Source organism: Eucyclogobius newberryi, unplaced genomic scaffold (assembly GCF_026437365.1).
Source record: "Eucyclogobius newberryi isolate DKJ021-1_F unplaced genomic scaffold, fEucNew1.0.hap1 SCAF_5, whole genome shotgun sequence".
Taxonomy (NCBI): Eukaryota; Metazoa; Chordata; class Actinopteri; order Gobiiformes; family Gobiidae; genus Eucyclogobius; species Eucyclogobius newberryi.
In genome coordinates, this window is record NW_027316167.1 from 28,092,136 (window position 1) to 28,109,448 (window position 17,313).

The 17,313-nt window shown below is 43.1% G+C and overlaps 1 protein-coding gene across 2 annotated transcripts in view; it reads right to left on the reverse strand.

Annotated features, from left to right (window-relative positions):
- Window positions 1-17,313, reverse strand: part of ntrk3b (neurotrophic tyrosine kinase, receptor, type 3b) — a 290,494-nt gene that overhangs the window by 178,798 nt on the left and 94,383 nt on the right. For both annotated transcript variants that reach the window (XM_072465473.1, XM_072465472.1), the window contains exon 4: window positions 5,142-5,210. In XM_072465473.1, the coding sequence (XP_072321574.1) occupies window positions 5,142-5,210 (69 nt within the window). The remainder of the gene's footprint in view (window positions 1-5,141; window positions 5,211-17,313) is intronic.

A 17,313-nucleotide genomic window follows, 5' to 3' on the forward strand; every position in this document is an offset into this window, starting at 1 on the left:
TTGTGCGGGAGGTTGAGCGATACCGACTAGATATAGTCGGCCTCACCTCCACGCACAGTTTGGGCTCTGGAACCCATCTCCTCGAGAGGGGCTGGACGCTCCACTTCTCTGGTGTTGCCCACGGGGAGAGGCGGCGGGCTGGTGTGGGCTTGCTTATAGCCCCTCAGCTCAGCCGCCACGTGTTGGAGTTTACCCCAGTGAACGAGAGGGTCGCGTCCCTCCGCCTTTGGGTGGGGGACAGGTCTCTCACTGTTGTGGCGGCCTACGGGCCGAACAGCAGTGCAGAGTACCCGGCCTTCTTGGAGTCCTTGGGAGGAGTACTGGACAGTGCACCGACCGGGGACTCCATTGTTCTACTGGGGGACTTCAACACCCACGTGGGCAATGACAGTGACACCTGGGGAGGGGTGATCGGGAAGAACGGCTTCCCCGATCTGAACCCGAGCGGTGTTCAGTTATTGGACTTCTGTGCTAGCCACGGTTTGTCCATAACGAACACCATGTTCAAGCACAAGGGTGTCCATCAGTGCACATGGCACCAGGACACCCTAGGCCGGAGGTCAATGATCGACTTTTTTGTCGTGTCATCTGACCTCCGGCCGCGTGTCTTGGACACTCGGGTGAAGAGAGGGGCAGAGTTGTCAACCGATCACCACCTGGTGGTGAGTTGGATCCGCTGGCGGAGGAGGAAGCCGGACAGACTTGGCAGACCCAAGCGCATTGTGAGGGTCTGTTGGGAACGTCTTGTGGAGCCCTCTGTCAGTAGGGTATTCAACTCGCACCTCCGGGAGAGCTTCTCCCATGTCCCGGGGGAGGTTGGGGACATTGAGTCCAAGTGGACCATGTTCTCCGCCTCCATTGTTGATGCGGCTGCTCGGAGCTGTGGTCGCAAGGTCTCCGGTGCCTGTCGTGGCGGCAACCCCCGAACCCGGTGGTGGACACCGGAAGTAAGGGATGCCGTCAGACTGAAGAAGGAGGCCTATCAGGCCACTCTGGCTTGTGGGTCTCCGGAGGTCATCGACAGGTCTCGGCAGGCCAAGCGAGCCGCGGCTCATGCTGTGGCAGAGGCAAAAACCCGGGCCTGGGAGGAGTTTGGGGAGGCTATGGAGGAGGACTATCAGTCGGCACCAAAGAAATTCTGGCAAACCGTCCGGCGCCTCAGGAGGGGGAAGCAGTGTCTCACCAACACTGTTTACGGTGCGGGTGGAGGCCTGCTGACCTCGACTGGGGATGTCGTCGGACGGTGGAAGGAATACTTTGAGGATCTCCTTAATCCCTCAGTCACGTCTTCCGAAGAGGAAGTAGAGACCGGGGACTCGGAGGCTGGCTCATCCATCACCCAAGCTGAAGTCACTGAGGTTTTTCTCAAACTCCTCGGTGGCTCCGGGGGTGGATGAGATCCGCCCTGAGTACCTAAAGTATCTGGATGTTGTAGGACTGTCTTGGTTGACACGTCTTTGCAACATTGCGTGGCGGTCGGGGACCATGCCTCTGGACTGGCAGACCGGGGTGGTGGTCCCTCTGTTCAAGAAGGGGGGCCGGAAGGTGTGTTCCAACTATAGAGGGAACACACTCCTCAGCCTCCGGGTAAGGTCTATTCCAAGGTACTGGAGAAGAGAATCCGACCGATAGTCGAACCTCGGATTCAGGAGGAGCAGAGTGGTTTTCGTCCCGGTCGTGGAACACTGGACCAGCTCTATACCCTCCATCGGGTGCTCGAGGGTTCATGGGAGTTTACCCAACCAGTCCACATGTGCTTTGTGGATCTGGAGAAGGCTTTCGACCGTGTCCCTCGGGGTGTCCTTTGGGGGGTGCTCCGGGAGTACGGGGTCCGGGGGCCTTTGCTCAGGGCTGTCCAGTCCCTGTATGACCGGAGCAGGAGCTGTGTTCGCTGTGCCCCGGGGAAGACCCAGGACACGCTGGAGAGACTATGTCTCTCGGCTGGCCTGGGAACGCCTTGGGATCCCCCCGGAGGAGTTAGAGGAAGTGTCTGGGGAGAAGGAAGTCTGGGAGTCCCTGCTCGGACTGCTGCCCCCGCGACCCGGCCCCGGATAAAGCGGCAGAAAATGGATGGATGGATGGATGGTTGCTTTATCTGGTAATTAGTCACTTTCACCTCTCCATAACACTAATAGGGCTGAAGTCAGACAAAGAAACGATCAGTCGACCAAGAGCCTTATGCAACAATTTGTTGACAAAAACATTTATAAATCAACGTTATTTGTTTTATTATTATTCATATTGTTAATAAAAATACAAAAACAGATATTTGTGGTAAAATATACCCCTACATTATGCAACATTTAAATACTAAGCAACTATATTTAGAGTATGTCTGCAAACACAAAAATAATACTTGTTTTATACATTTGAGAAGAAAGTTGCCTAAATAATCAGTTTTTGTTAGTTTAGTTGATTAGTTGTTTAGAGTGTGTCGTCGCATTTGGTTGAGCTCAAACTTGATAGACCTCTTAATGTTTTTAACTTTCGGTTGATCAAGACGTCACCGACTAATGAGTCGATTCGTTACTAACGCGATTACGTTTGTGGAGAAGTAACGTTTAACTATAATGAATAACTGTTTTGAAGGGAACGTGCCCCAAACGGATGCGGCGCTGGACAAGACCAAACCAACATGTGTGGGTCTCACTCCTCAGGCCTGTTCTGACTCTACCTCTGGAAATAGCACACGAAGGAGCCACAAATAGTGTCGCCTCAACTGCCCCTCCGATCTGAAACCCAATTACAAACAGTCTGAAGACGTGGAAAGTAAAATAGAATTGTTTGGAAATGACACGCCGACTGTAATGTTGGATTTGAAGGACAATAGCTCATTTGAATTTGAATCTCAGATCTTAGGACGGGGGAAAAGACGGGAGATGGAAACATGTGCAGCTCATTACGTCTATTGTACGTTACATTTCAGAGAAGATTATGTTGGTCTGTTTTTCAAAAATAAACAGTACTGTGTACCGAGTACATTCAATTATTATGAAACTGAATTGAGTGAGTATTTTGCTTGAGATATACCTTTAATATATGAAAAAGTACAGTAATGCTTTAGATTACGGCTCCTTAGAAAACTAGTAAACAGCAAAATGACTGCTCTGTGTACATGGTTTATTAACACACACATGCTTTTGGTTAATAGATTGTTAAAATGTATAAGGTATTATGCAATCATCAAATGCTTATTAAAAAATAACTAGTTCTTATTATCATACGTTGTTTCTACATGTTTTTGTGACCTTACCTCAAAGGACACGTCATGCTACATTTACTTTTTCTCTCTTTTAACCACGTTCCGCTCATCAAACACACACCTGGATTTGCATTTAGCTTCTTTCACCCCAGTTTGAATCCCAGTTAGAAAGCCAATCGCTCAGAGCGTCAAAAACACTGAATTTCCCAGATGTTTGCGCATCGACTCGTTCTGAGCATTTCTGCCGTCAAATCACCCTCATTACAACTGCGTAGCGACACCAGGAAGTCGGAAGGCTAGTTTGCAATGTTTTTTTTCAACTTCTGTCGGAAACGGCAGAGAGACAGAAATAGTTTTGTTTGATAAATCACTTTAAAAACTCTAAAATGTCAAACTAAAAGTGCTCAAGAGCATGTTTAAATACCAACACAAATCATGCATAATATTTGTCTTTTAAAGCTTTACCAAAAGAGCGTTTGTGAAGAGGTTAGTACTTTCTCCTCACAGCGAAAAGGTTCCAAGTCCCCCCCGTTCTCCCTCTGGTGGTCCAGTTCGGCCCGTCAACTTAACATGCACAACAGGTTAATCCTGCAGCCAGTTCTCGTGTCCTTGAAGCGTACTGGAGATCTGAGGATGGGCCCCGAGGCACTGCACCGCCCCCTGACTAGTCTATGACACGTTACCCCGGCAGCATTGAAAAACAGGTCAAATGCAAAGCACACATTGCTATGAGAGGACAAGTACAGCATATATTAACCTAAACCTGACGACCTTGGAGCTGCAGAGACATGATTATCAACAGCAAACCTTCACATTTCATTCCTTTTGATATGATGTCTGTACATCCATCAAACTTTACTTTATACAATATTTTAGTATTGAGACTTCACTAGTTATACTAATAATTGGAACGAGCCATAGCGCGGGTCAGTAGCACTCAGAAGAAGGCAGTAGTTAGTTATCTCTTGTAGGCAGATTTAAAAAAGATACTAGCTACATTTATAATGATCAAATTGTAATTGTGATTTTTTGGGGGGTAAACCGACCACCCCTATGTTGAAGACTATTTTAAGTCACTAATTAAATGACCCAAAAGCATGAAAAAAGCATTAAATTAACCATATTGTCAATAAAATATGGGCTGCAGTATATTTAAAGATTTAAGCATCTGTATTATTCTTCCATTCTCCAAAGCTAATTTAGTTTACTCAATGGTTATATCTATACAAAATATATACCGTAGTCTCTGGAGTATAAGGCGCACTGGATTATAAGGCGCACTGTGTTTTTTTGAGAAAATTAAAGGCTTTTATAGTGCGGAAAATACGGTATATACAACAACAGTTTTATATTGTTACTGTTGTTGCTTATTGGATGGAAATGTACGTTTTTTTAGCACTCAGCGTCTGTAATTTCATTGTTTCTTCCCAACCTGCCGCTTGACTGATGTAAAACGAAATATTAACCATTAAACACCACCAAACAAAGAAAATGCAAATGCTTTTGTTGTAAATGCGACTGTAAAAGTGCTGTCCGTTGAATGAGTTAAGGTCTGGTGCCGTGTACATTACAAATGGTCCATTCTCCCTGGTGACCAGCAGCAAATACACTTCACAATGAACACAATGATCACTAAAATATTCATAACACAAGCACCAAATGGGGTCAGCCTCCCTCATCTCGCACCACACTCCCTCTGCAAGCGCTAATTATGACAACAAATGCCTTATAAGATCGCGGCGTCCCTTTAGCGCCTATAGGTCTTGTCTCCTCGCACACGCCCGGACAAATTAGGGGTTTTGTAGAACAGACACAGGCATTACAATGGCACGCGATGAAGACTATTTGTATTGAGCCAGATGGAGCGGAGGGACTGATGATAAATTGCTCTAATAAAATGCAAACAAAGAGAGTGAGAGAGCGATGAGAGGCTACTTACAGCTCGGAGAGTTGGAGGTGCTGGAAAAGCTGCCACGACAGGGTGCTCAGAGGATTCTTTGACAAGTTGCTGCGGGGGAAAAAAGAGAACAGAAAACGATCGTTAACTTACATGATGGAGTTTGTGTGTCTCGCTTGATGTCGCTTCTGTCCTGGTTCTGTGGTACATCTTGTTTGATGCTATTTAGTCTCAGAAGATCAATTAGCGAGTCTGTCTGTAGGTCACTTGCCATGAGATCACAAACCGACCGTGTTTTGTTTCATTTCAAAATTCATTAGACATTCTCTTTGAGCCACTTTCCAAAAAGGAACCACTTTGTATCGTTAGCATTAGCAATTGCAGATAAATGATGAATTCCAGCAACAGACTGTAAAAAGCCTAATCTTGGTAGTTGTTGCAGGCCTGGATCAATGTGGTGTTGGGTGGATTCAGGATGGAGGATTGATTTGTGGTTATGTGTACACGTTTGTGGGAAACTGAGCTTAACGGGAAATCCTGAATGGACATCCAGACATGTGCACCTAACTGTATGTTATTTTGATCATGTTTAATAATCAAACTATTCCACAAATGAATGTGAGCAAATCAAAGTGAGCCACTGGAGGTCATAATATGTGACAATGCCAGAGCCGATCCTGGATAAAGGGAGCAGCCCCTCAGAAACATGCGCCCAGTGGAAGTGAGCTTCTTCATGGGAGGAGACACATGATTAACTGAGCCTCGAGGGAAAAAGAAAATGGGAGCTGTTACAACCAAAATAAAGCAGATTTCTACATAATGTGATCTACACAGTGCAGTTAATGACCCTCCGAGTGCACGCCTGCATTAAAAGATGTGAATAAGGCAAAGTGCTATTGACAAAGGCAGGGAATCAGGCCTGGCTGGACAGTGCTGGAGGCCCAGGCCAACTCAATATAAGAAAGTTGACCGCTTCCAAGTCAAATAATTCAATTGACTTAAGGAACCCCCGAGGCATAAGGAGCCACTAAATCCAATATGAGATAGCCAGAGACACGGGAGTGAGCGGACCAGAGGAGGAGAATTGGTTTAACTATGAACATCAGACATCCGTCCACAGAGGGGTTCTCGTGAGGAGCCAACACAGTGTTTGTCATAAAACATGCCATCAAATTCACTTATGCAGCGCAGCATCCGGTCTCTGTAGATTAAGTGAAGCACGAGAACCCAGCACAATACCATAACGCTCATGAACATGTAATAACATACGGCTTTGACATGGTTGTTGTAAATGTAGCGAGATCACGGCGCACCAGGGAATAGGCCCAGTCTTCCTATGCAGATGAAAATGGCAGCGCACTATAAAATGTATATAAGGCATGGAATAGATGAATATATATAAGTAAAGATATGGATTCACAAAGCAACCGTCAAAATAAAGTGCTCTTAAAAGCTCCGTGTTTAGGTGAGGACTCTTCGTTAACGACGGCCCTCGCGCACAGACACAGGCTCCATCTCAGACGACGAGGTTAATTTGTATGGAAGACCTAATGCAACACTCCCCGTGAGTACAAGTGTCGCCATGGCAACAGGCAGGTGAGGATGCGGCGGGTTGTTCTCGCCTTCCTCTCGTGATGTTATGCGCCGGTGTCACATCGAGACGGAATCGGGCACGTCGCGAGAGAGGGGCGTTTTACACGGACAACGTGCACACACACGGAGCGAGTCGACCGTCGCCACCTCAGAGCGCGTGCCAGCTGGAATGACCGTGGTTTTATCGGAGGAGTGCCAGTGAGGGTGGGGAAAGAGATGTAAAAATGCATCGAGGAATTTGAAGCCTCCACAGAAAGCGGCGCGTCCCAGAGGGAGCCGTGCGAGAGGCGCGAGAAGAATACATTACACTCAAAGAGGCAGGACGGGGAGGGCAAACAGGCACTAATTAGCCAACACGGAACAGAAATGATCTGCACTTACGTCAAATCACGGCTTAAAATAGATGATGCTGGAGAGCCGGGTTTTAAATAGACACAGCAGATGGTCAAAACCCCCCAAAAAACATCAACGTTTTTGCACGGATTTGGTAAGGGAAAGATGGGAAATGTTGTGTGCAAAGAAATGGTGTTGTCAGGACATGATCTTCAGTGTGGAAATGTTACGTGGCTATTGTTTCTTAAAGAGACATGCTTTCAGATGCTTATTAATGAACTATACAAGAGGTGGATTATGATTTTGCATTTTGTCCTTTGTAAACCACAATATTGATCTAAAATGGCTCAGTAATAATAACAGGTCCATTGACTGATTGCAAATCCATGGCTTTGGTAATTAAATTCCAAAGAAAATACAGACCGTATTTTTCGGACTATAAGTCGCACCAGCCAAAACATGCATAATAGAGAAGACAAAAACAAATATAAGTCGCACTGGAGTATAAGTCGCATTATTGGGGGAAATTTATTTGATAAAATCCAGGACCAAGAACAGACATGAAATGCAATTTAAAATAATAACAGATGAGAGAACATGGTGAATAGGTGTACGTACGCTAACGCTAACACCTTCAGCTACATGAGGCACAGACAGAACTGTGGTAAGTGTCTGGTATGTTAACGTAACATATGAACAGTTATTCAGATAACTATAGCATAAAGAACATGCTCACAAGTTTACCAAAGCATCAGTTTTACCCCAAATCACTAAATCCATTGAATTCTTCTTCCTCTGTGTCACTTCTAAACAACTCCACAAACTCCAGAGGTAGAGGAAGTGCAGATTCTTCTTCTGCATCGCTTAGAGCCTAGAGCGCCCTCTTGCAGTTGCCAGTGTGAAAATAACAAATAATATCACATATAGGTCGCTCTGGAGTACAAGACGCCAAAAACAATGAAAGTGCGACTTATAGTCCGGAAAATACGGTACATTTCGAATGGGGAAAAGTCGTCAATACGTATCTAGTAACAGGATATTTAAACCCATGAATCCGTTGCTTCAAGACTAAATCATACTCTGAGATTGGAGCTAAGAGCCAATTGACTTGCTATATTACAATAAAATCATACATATTGGCAATAATGTTTTTACTTTCCCCGCTCCGTGAAATAATATAGAATGTTGTGCTGTTCATGAGGCAACATTTTAACAACTACAAATGTTGAAACACTAGAACAGATCCATAATGTTCTAGTGCTTCATTATTTGTTGGTGTCCAAACAAATGTGGCCCCTCGACCAGTTTTTGTTGGCCCCCTGGCCTCTTGCTGAATTGGCCCAAGTGATAATAAGCAGTACATCTCAATAACAAATAATTTGATTACTTGTTTTTTTTATTTTAAACTCTAAAGTCTAGATGAAACATTGTGATAAAGACCAAAAATGTATGTTCCAAGTTGGCCAGTCAGAATAATTACTAAATTTACTTATTGTTCAATTAAATAATATAATTGCGGCTTCGTATTGATTGTGTGTACATATGTTTTGGTTGTACAATCAAATTTGAGCTCTTGAGGGTCCAACAAGTCACTTCTATGATTAATTATAGACATTAAGTGTTTCATCTTGTTTTTATTTATTGTAGTTCATATTTTTTAATGATTTATGACACATTTACATACATTTTGTTCTGCTTTAGAGTTATTGTGACATCCGCATATCATACCTTCAACATCATTGTTTATCGAGATGCTTTTCTGTAGCAATATATCGCACTTTAACATGTTTTTAAGTCTAGTTCCAAGCCTTATTCAAGTGAAAACAGCAACTAACCCTGATCTAACTCTACTGAAAGACGTCATTTGTAAAAGTTGTCCAAGGTAATGCATTTGCAAAACTGGCTCTATATGAGAGAAAAAGAAAGCTGTACAGATCACGATGTTTGGTTTCAGACTGTTTACCGTTGTTGCCCGTGGACACAACAGCAATGCAATCGACGCCGGTAGCGCAGTCACAGAATAAACCACAGAAGATATTGGGGGGAAAAATAAAACCAAAACGCACCAAACCTAAATGTTTTCTTCTTCGCGGTAAAGCCTCGATAGCCCTCGGCAGTGAAAGGTATTTGCAGATTCATTGTTGAAACCGTTGCTGGAGATAATAAGCTCTTTGCCGCATGTATTTTCATAATGTTTCGAAAGACAAAAAACTCAAAACAAATCCCTCTTTCATGAAGGCGTTGAAAGAAAAGGAGTTGTTTTTTTAATGCAGCAGCGAGTGCGAGACCTGCCTCGCGTCTCTGGAAGGATATGTTCCATTTGCAAAGGTCATTCTGTGCTTCTCCACAAGAAATGTCAACTAAAATTGGATTGGGGGTGAGTTTAAACGAATTAATAAATATATAAACAAATCTGCACATAAGGCATCAGAGGCGACGGAATGCCAGTAGACAGGAAGTGAAGAGCTGACTTAAGTGGATTGAAAAATGTCGTTTGCAATCCCGTACAGGCCCTTTAAAATGCCACGTCATCACAATGTTCAGAATCTCAGACGGGAGGCGACCGAAGGTAAAATGACCACAATAAACGTTCAATGACTGAAATCAGATCGTATTAAGCAGTTAAAGAAACAAATAAGCGACAATTTTGAATGGCCATGGTAGAAATGTCTGTTAAATTCCTTTTCCATTTCTAAAGATGGAAAGAAATATTATTATAGCCTCAAAATTGTATTTGAGCCTCACGAAAAGTACAATTTGTGGTCAAGTTTGTAATATATCTATAGATAAAAGTAAATTAAACATGTAGCTAAGTGGTTTTCATTTCCCATAACCAGCATTTTGATTTTTCGATTTGTGATTGTTCTGTGATATTCTGAGGTTAATCCCATTTTCTCCATTGAAATCACATTATGTTCCACTTCACTTTTGCCTCCGTTCCAGAATTTGGAATGAGTCTATGGGACTAGAGCGTTCTTCTCTTCTGGGTCAAAGCAGCTGCGACAACTGAACAGCTTGATTTTCAGTTTTGTTTTTGACTGTTAAAAACATTATTTTGACTCTTTTTTTTACGCCAAAATAGAGATAGAGTTTAGGATATGGTTATGTTGTTATATAAAAGAAGGAATAGCATGTCCTTGATGGTATGTTACGTGATGTTACTGTAAAAAAAACAACATAAAACTACCGTATTTTCCGGACTATGAGTTGCACCTTTTTTCATAGTTTTGGCCGGGGTGCGACTTATATACGTATACTTATACTACGGAGCGACTTATATGTGATATTATTTGTTATTTTCCCACTTGCAACCGCATTTCATACTCCTGTGCGACTTATATATGTTTTTTTTTTCTCCATTATGCATTATGGAAAATACTGTAAACTGTTTGCACTGGTCCAAAGTTACATACCTACTTCATTCATTCCTACTTCATTAATTATTCACCGGAAAGAGTTTATAAGCGCTTTTCACAACTTTCAGAGCACAATTTACGGTCACAGTAAAGCTAACATGCTAAGCTAGCATGCTAATAGCACACTTACAGTTTCACGGAGAATAAAACAACCTGTTACAATCAGCTGACGGATTCGCCCCGAACCCGGAAGTGAGAAATATGCTGTGCGCGACTTTAACGTAGCATCAACGTGGCTAGCACCGGACTTGCCGAGTAAACCTTTCGACTGTAACTGTAAAAAGCTTGCAGGTCTGGGCGTGCCAACAGCCGCCGTAAATGATACTTCGACAAGCGCTCGTTTAAATGAGGGATTATAATTATGGGATCCGCATGAAAATTTGATGGGCCACAGCTAAGAAATACGCCTTACACAGACGGAATGTAGCACGTGTTAATATTGATGAAGATGTTAGACTCAACCTGGACATGGCTATCTCTACGTGTGTGTGTGTGTGTGTGTGTGTGCGTAGATCCTTCCTTCCTTTCCCCCTCCCTCTTTAATAATTCTGTTTGGCACCAGCGCCACTGGGAAGACTTGGCGAGGGCTCGAGAGGCCAGGCTAATTAGTGCGGCACCGTCGTGTTAGCGTGTGTGTGTGTTAGCGCGTATGTGTTAGCTTGTGTACGCGGGGGCAGTGGCGTTTGACATTAAGCACCACGGACAGCGCACCAGACAGCTACGACGGGAGAGTGAGATGTCACAGAGGATCGGCAGTATGGCAGACAAGAAAACCTCCCCATCATCCGTCATGACGGCCATGACGACGGGGGGGAGGCGAGTATTTGAGAGTAAATTGCGTTTCGTCTTTGTTTTGGGGAATTTGCTGGGAGGATGAAAGTGAAAAGCTGATGACGTCGCAGTTCTATAAAAACACCTCACGATATGAAGCGGAAATATCATAGGTGTCAATCTTGAAAGAAGTTGTTTTCGTCTTTGAAAGCGTGACATTTTGGGGATAAGAGTTCTTTTCTTTTTTCTTTTTTACATGAAAGAAAGTGAAGTTCTAACAAAAGTGCTGCCTTTCTAAATTGAAGATAGTGACGCTGAAATGGAAAGAGATTGTGACATAAGGAAACAGACAAAACAAAATCCGATTCCCCATACTAGAAGATATTAGATATTCAAATCTAATCTCCTGCAATAAACAACATTGTTACAATTACAAAGACTGGAGTGTCGGTGTAATCCCTCATTCGTCATATCTGAAATGTATTTTATGTAATTGTTTGAATCAAAAGCAAAGTGTGCAAGTGACCTTACCAACAAGCTAAACAACTGAAAACAAACAATATTGAAACGTTTTATGTTTTTTTGCATTATCTCTGCTATAACTACATATATTCAGTGGATAGTTTCACTATTTATCATGAATGTGCTAAAATGTGTCTGTGGTGGTTCAAAAGTATCACACAAAAGAATATAATCTAAAAAAGTACAGAAATATAATTTAGATACCAGACAATATACTCAATATTCTGAATTGTAATATGAGCCTTCTACACACATAAAACACAAAACTAATACCTATCAATAATTGTACAGTGTTTTGAGAGTTTGTGTGTGTGTGAGTGAGTGAGTGAGTGAGTGAGTGTGTGTGAGTGAGTGAGTGAGTGAGTGTGTGTGTGTGAGTGAGTGAGTGAGTGTGAGTGAGTGAGTGTGAGTGAGTGAGTGAGTGAGTGTGTGTGTGTGAGTGAGTGAGTGAGTGAGTGAGTGTGTGTGAGTGAGTGAGTGAGTGAGTGTGTGTGAGTGAGTGAGTGAGTGAGTGAGTGTGAGTGAGTGAGTGTGTGTGTGTGTGTGTGTGTGAGTGAGTGAGTGAGTGAGTGAGTGAGTGTGTGTGTGTGAGTGAGTGAGTGAGTGTGTGTGAGTGAGTGAGTGAGTGAGTGAGTGAGTGTGTGTGAGTGAGTGAGTGAGTGTGTGTGAGTGAGTGAGTGTGTGTGTGTGTGTGTGTGTGTGTGAGTGAGTGAGTGAGTGAGTGTGTGTGTGTGTGTGAGTGTGTGAGTGAGTGAGTGAGTGTGTGTGAGTGAGTGAGTGAGTGAGTGAGTGTGAGTGAGTGAGTGAGTGAGTGTGTGTGTGTGTGTGTGTGTGTGTGTGAGTGAGTGAGTGAGTGAGTGAGTGTGTGTGTGTGAGTGTGTGAGTGAGTGAGTGAGTGTGAGTGAGTGAGTGAGTGTGTGTGTGTGAGTGAGTGAGTGAGTGAGTGAGTGAGTGTGTGTGAGTGAGTGAGTGAGTGAGTGAGTGTGTGTGAGTGAGTGAGTGTGAGTGAGTGAGTGAGTGTGTGTGTGTGTGTGTGTGTGTGTGAGTGAGTGAGTGAGTGTGTGTGTGTGTGTGTGTGTGAGTGTGTGAGTGAGTGAGTGAGTGTGAGTGAGTGAGTGAGTGAGTGTGTGTGAGTGAGTGTGTGTGTGTGTGTGTGTGTGTGTGTGTGTGTGAGTGAGTGAGTGAGTGAGTGAGTGTGTGTGTGTGAGTGTGTGAGTGAGTGAGTGAGTGAGTGTGAGTGAGTGAGTGAGTGAGTGTGTGTGAGTGAGTGAGTGAGTGTGTGTGAGTGAGTGAGTGAGTGAGTGTGTGTGTGTGTGTGAGTGTGTGAGTGAGTGAGTGAGTGAGTGAGTGTGAGTGAGTGAGTGAGTGTGTGTGAGTGAGTGAGTGAGTGTGAGTGAGTGAGTGAGTGTGTGTGAGTGAGTGAGTGTGTGTGAGTGAGTGAGTGAGTGTGTGTGTGTGTGTGTGTGAGTGAGTGAGTTATTTCAAACCTGCATATGACATACTTTCCTACACATATTTCCAGCAATTATACATACAGAGAAACTGCCTCGTTAGAAAAGGGGGATGGTGGTCCAACCCCCCACATAAATCCATTTACAGATTATTACGGCAATAGGTATAACATACCACATACAAAGACATTAAACAAGACGAGGACAGGCCCTTTATCCATGTCCTCATCCGCTGTAACCGTGTGCCTTGTACTCCTTTTACTCCATGTTGTTGTTGCTGTTGTTGTTGTTGTTTTATGGCGATTGGCATCCAAGCGTTGCATTACCGCCAGACTTTATTCTTTCGACTGAACTCCATGTACTCCATGTACTGATTATGTTGATCCTGTGTGTTTCAAACATCAAAGCCAAGCACTGTTCACTAAGGTATTACAAAAATAAACACTTCCTCTTCTTAATTATGGTGGACTACTGTATGTAAAACCCCACTTCTTTTTAGCTTTCAGGTCGCAATGAGATTACTTTCATTAAAATGTTAAGTCAATCGATCCAAGGCAAGGCAAGTTTATTTCACGGCCTGACACCACATGGTATATATATATATATATATAAATATAAATATATATATATATATATATATATATATATATATATATATATATATATATATATATATATACCAGCTAGCAGCATAGCATCTTTGAGGTAAGACAGCTTTTTATGGCTTTGTAAGTCAGGATGAGAATTTTAAATTTGATTCTAAACTCAGCAGGGAGCCAGTGAAGAGACTCGAGCACCGGCGTAATGTGTTTTCTTTTATTTATAGAGCACAATTTGTACATAAAGTACAAAGTAATTTATGTGCTATAATGCTGTCAAAACTGCATAATATTGAACTGCCCCCAGTCAATAGTTCAAATATATCTCCCAGTTTCATGCCTTTCCCAGCACTTTTAGGACTTGTTTGTTGCTCGGTAATATGTCGGTGTAATCCCTCATTCTTCCAGGCGTGTTCCATAGTAGAAAAAGCTTCAGTTGTAGTCATCTGGACTCAGTTAGAAAAAATAGACGTTTCGACTCTCATCCAAGAGTCATTGTCAATAAAAGAATTTAGATCGAGAACTCCGATATTAATACTGTTCTGTGGTAAGACCCACCCATTGGGCGGAGCCTTCCTGAAGTAGAAAGAGTTGTTTGTTTCAACAGAAATTCCCCCCTTGTATCTACCGAGCTAGCCTATTCATAATTTTAATGGCCTATTAGAATCCTCTTTGTCTTTGTGAGACCCTGGCTCAACCACCCTGAGTGCCTGATTAGCATCTAAATGTCCTGGTCCTGGTCCTCTACCTTTCCAGGGGTTCAGTATACCATTATAGATACCAGGAAGATCGAATCTTAGCCCTCCATTTCTGTTTAAAGAAGGTCTTTCTTTTTTAACAAAAATAGCTTCCTTGACTCCTCTTTCAAACCATCTTTTCTCCCTGCTTAAAACCTTCACCTCACCGTCTTCAAACGAGTGATTAGAGGCTTCAAGATGGAGATGCACGGCGCTCTGAGGTCCTGAACTAGTATTTCTTCTGTGCTGATAGAGCCTCTTGTGTAGAGGCTGTTTAGTCTCACCTATGTACCGTTCTTTACAGCTTTCTTCACTGCATTGGATCAAATAAACTACATTGCTCTGTTTTTGAGTCGGCAACTTGTCCTTAGGGTGAACCAGTTTTTGTCTTAAAGTGTTTCCTGGTTTAAAATAAACAGGGACTTCGTGTTGTCTAAAAATTCTCTGCAGTTTTTCCGACAGGCCAGACACATAAGGGATAGAAACACCCTTCCTTCTCTGTTCAGTTTCCCTTTTGTCCTGCTTCTTGGTTCTCTTCACTCTGTTGAGGGCCCAAGCGGGGTAACCACAGGCTGAGAGGGCATTTCGGACATGTTTTTCCTCTTTCTTCTTGCCCTCTGAGCTGGTGGGCACACCTTGAGCTCTGTGTTGTAAGGTTCTGATCACCCCCAGCTTGTGCTGTAGTGGGTGGTTGGAACCAAAGAGCAGATACTGGTCCGTGTGTGTAGGTTTCCTATATACTTCTATTTGGAGTTTCCCGTCTTCTCCTCTGATCGTGGAACAATCAAGAAAGGCCAAGCGATTCTCCTTAGAGTCTTCTCTTGTAAACCTGATATGTGGGTCCACAGCATTGATGTGATCAGAGAAGGTTTCCAGCTCTTGTTTCTTGATTGTTACAAAAGTATCATCGACATAGCGGAGCCACAGTTTTGGGGCTATGCCTGAGAATGAGGACAGTGCCTTCTTCTCAAAGTGCTCCATGTACAGGTTGGCCACTATGGGAGAGACGGGCGAGCCCATGGCACAGCCATGAATCTGTCTGTAAAATTGTCCCCGGAATTGAAAGTAAGTGGTGTTCAGACAGATGTCCAACAGTTTACATATGTGTTCAGGTGTCAGTTTGGTCCTTTCCTGTAGGGTGGTGTCTTCCTGCAGTCTGATCCTCACTGCTGCTACTGCATCAGAGGTTGGGATGCAGGTGAACAGGGACACAACATCATATGAAACCATGAGGTCATTCGGGTCCAGTTGGAGCTGTTTCACTTTATCCACAAAGTTGTGCGTGTTTTCCACATGATGTTCCGAATTCCCCACAAGCGGAGCCAATATAGTTGTTAAATGCTTGGCCACATTGTAAGTGATGGAATCTGTGCTGCACACTATGGGTCTGAGTGGAACATCCTTTTTGTGTATTTTTGGAAGGCCATAAATGCAAGGCATGGCTTCACCAGGATACAGTCTGTAATACAGAAGCCGGTCTATCACTTCCTCTTTTTCCAGCCTTTGTAAACAGTCTATCATGCTCGGTAATGACTTCACCGTGAGCTGCAACGTGTTATGAACCTTAACATGAACCTAAATATGAACCTTAACATGAACCTACATATGAACCTTAATATGAAACTAAATAGGCCCTGCGACAAGTTGGCCACTGTCCAGGGTGTACCCCGCCTAAGGCCCGAAGTCACTGGGATAGGCTCCAGTCACCCGCGACCCCGAAAGGGAACAAGCGGTAGAAAATGGATGGATGGATGGATGAAACTAAATATGAACCTAAATATGAACCTAAATATGAACCAAAATTTGAACTTAATATGAACCTTAAGAGCCTTAATAAAAAGCGGCTCATCAAATAGTTTTCATTAGCCAAGTGATAAATGCTAATAAAAACGTATTTCGTACATGTTACTTTGTACAGAAAAAGTTTGGCCTCGGGGTACAAAAGGTAAATAACCCCTTCCTTATATATGCTATTAAACAAAAAGGGCTTATTCATTTATTAAGATAAGATATTCCTTTATTGTCCCACATGGGGAAATTTCATTGATGCAACGCGGGTAGATACAGAGGTAGATACAGAAGAAAAGAACAGATCACTTATAGGAAGTTTGAAAAACACTCTCAGTAGAAGATCTCCTATAAGTTTTAATATTCAATATTAATGCATTATACATAATTTACTAAAGAACCTTAACTTATTGTGGTGGAAAAACAAAACAAAAATGTACGAATCATCATATTGTTTGTGAAATGATAATACAGATAATACAGACATAACATGAAAACAACCAAGAACATTTTTCACAAATTCTCATTGCAGACACTTTGTTTGATTTATACAGAGTCATCAGTGTTTCCCATCCATACATTGGTTCAATACATATATATGTTTTTACTTACTTATAGACTAAAGCTCATTTGTACTTGTATTCCATCTTTGCTCATGTTTCTCGTGGATATATTCAGCCTTTATAGCGATTACAAAGCCGCGGGATCATCCAAAAGCAGCGCCTCTGACCACACAAGGCTTCAGGACGGGACCGTGGATGCACTTGTTGAATACCGAGGGGGAGAAAGCACTTCGCCTTCACGGATTTATCAAAAAAGAACTGTGAGGAAACGAGTGGAGGAGCGGCGCGGGAGAGGAGAGTCATTCACCTTTATTTAACCAGGAAAGTCCCACTGAGATTAAGAGTCTCTTTTGCAGAAGAGTCCTGGCCCCAGAGAGGAGGCGCTGCACATGTGTTTAGTCTGCCTGTTTAGAACAGGTTTACAGGCAGACGCTGCACACC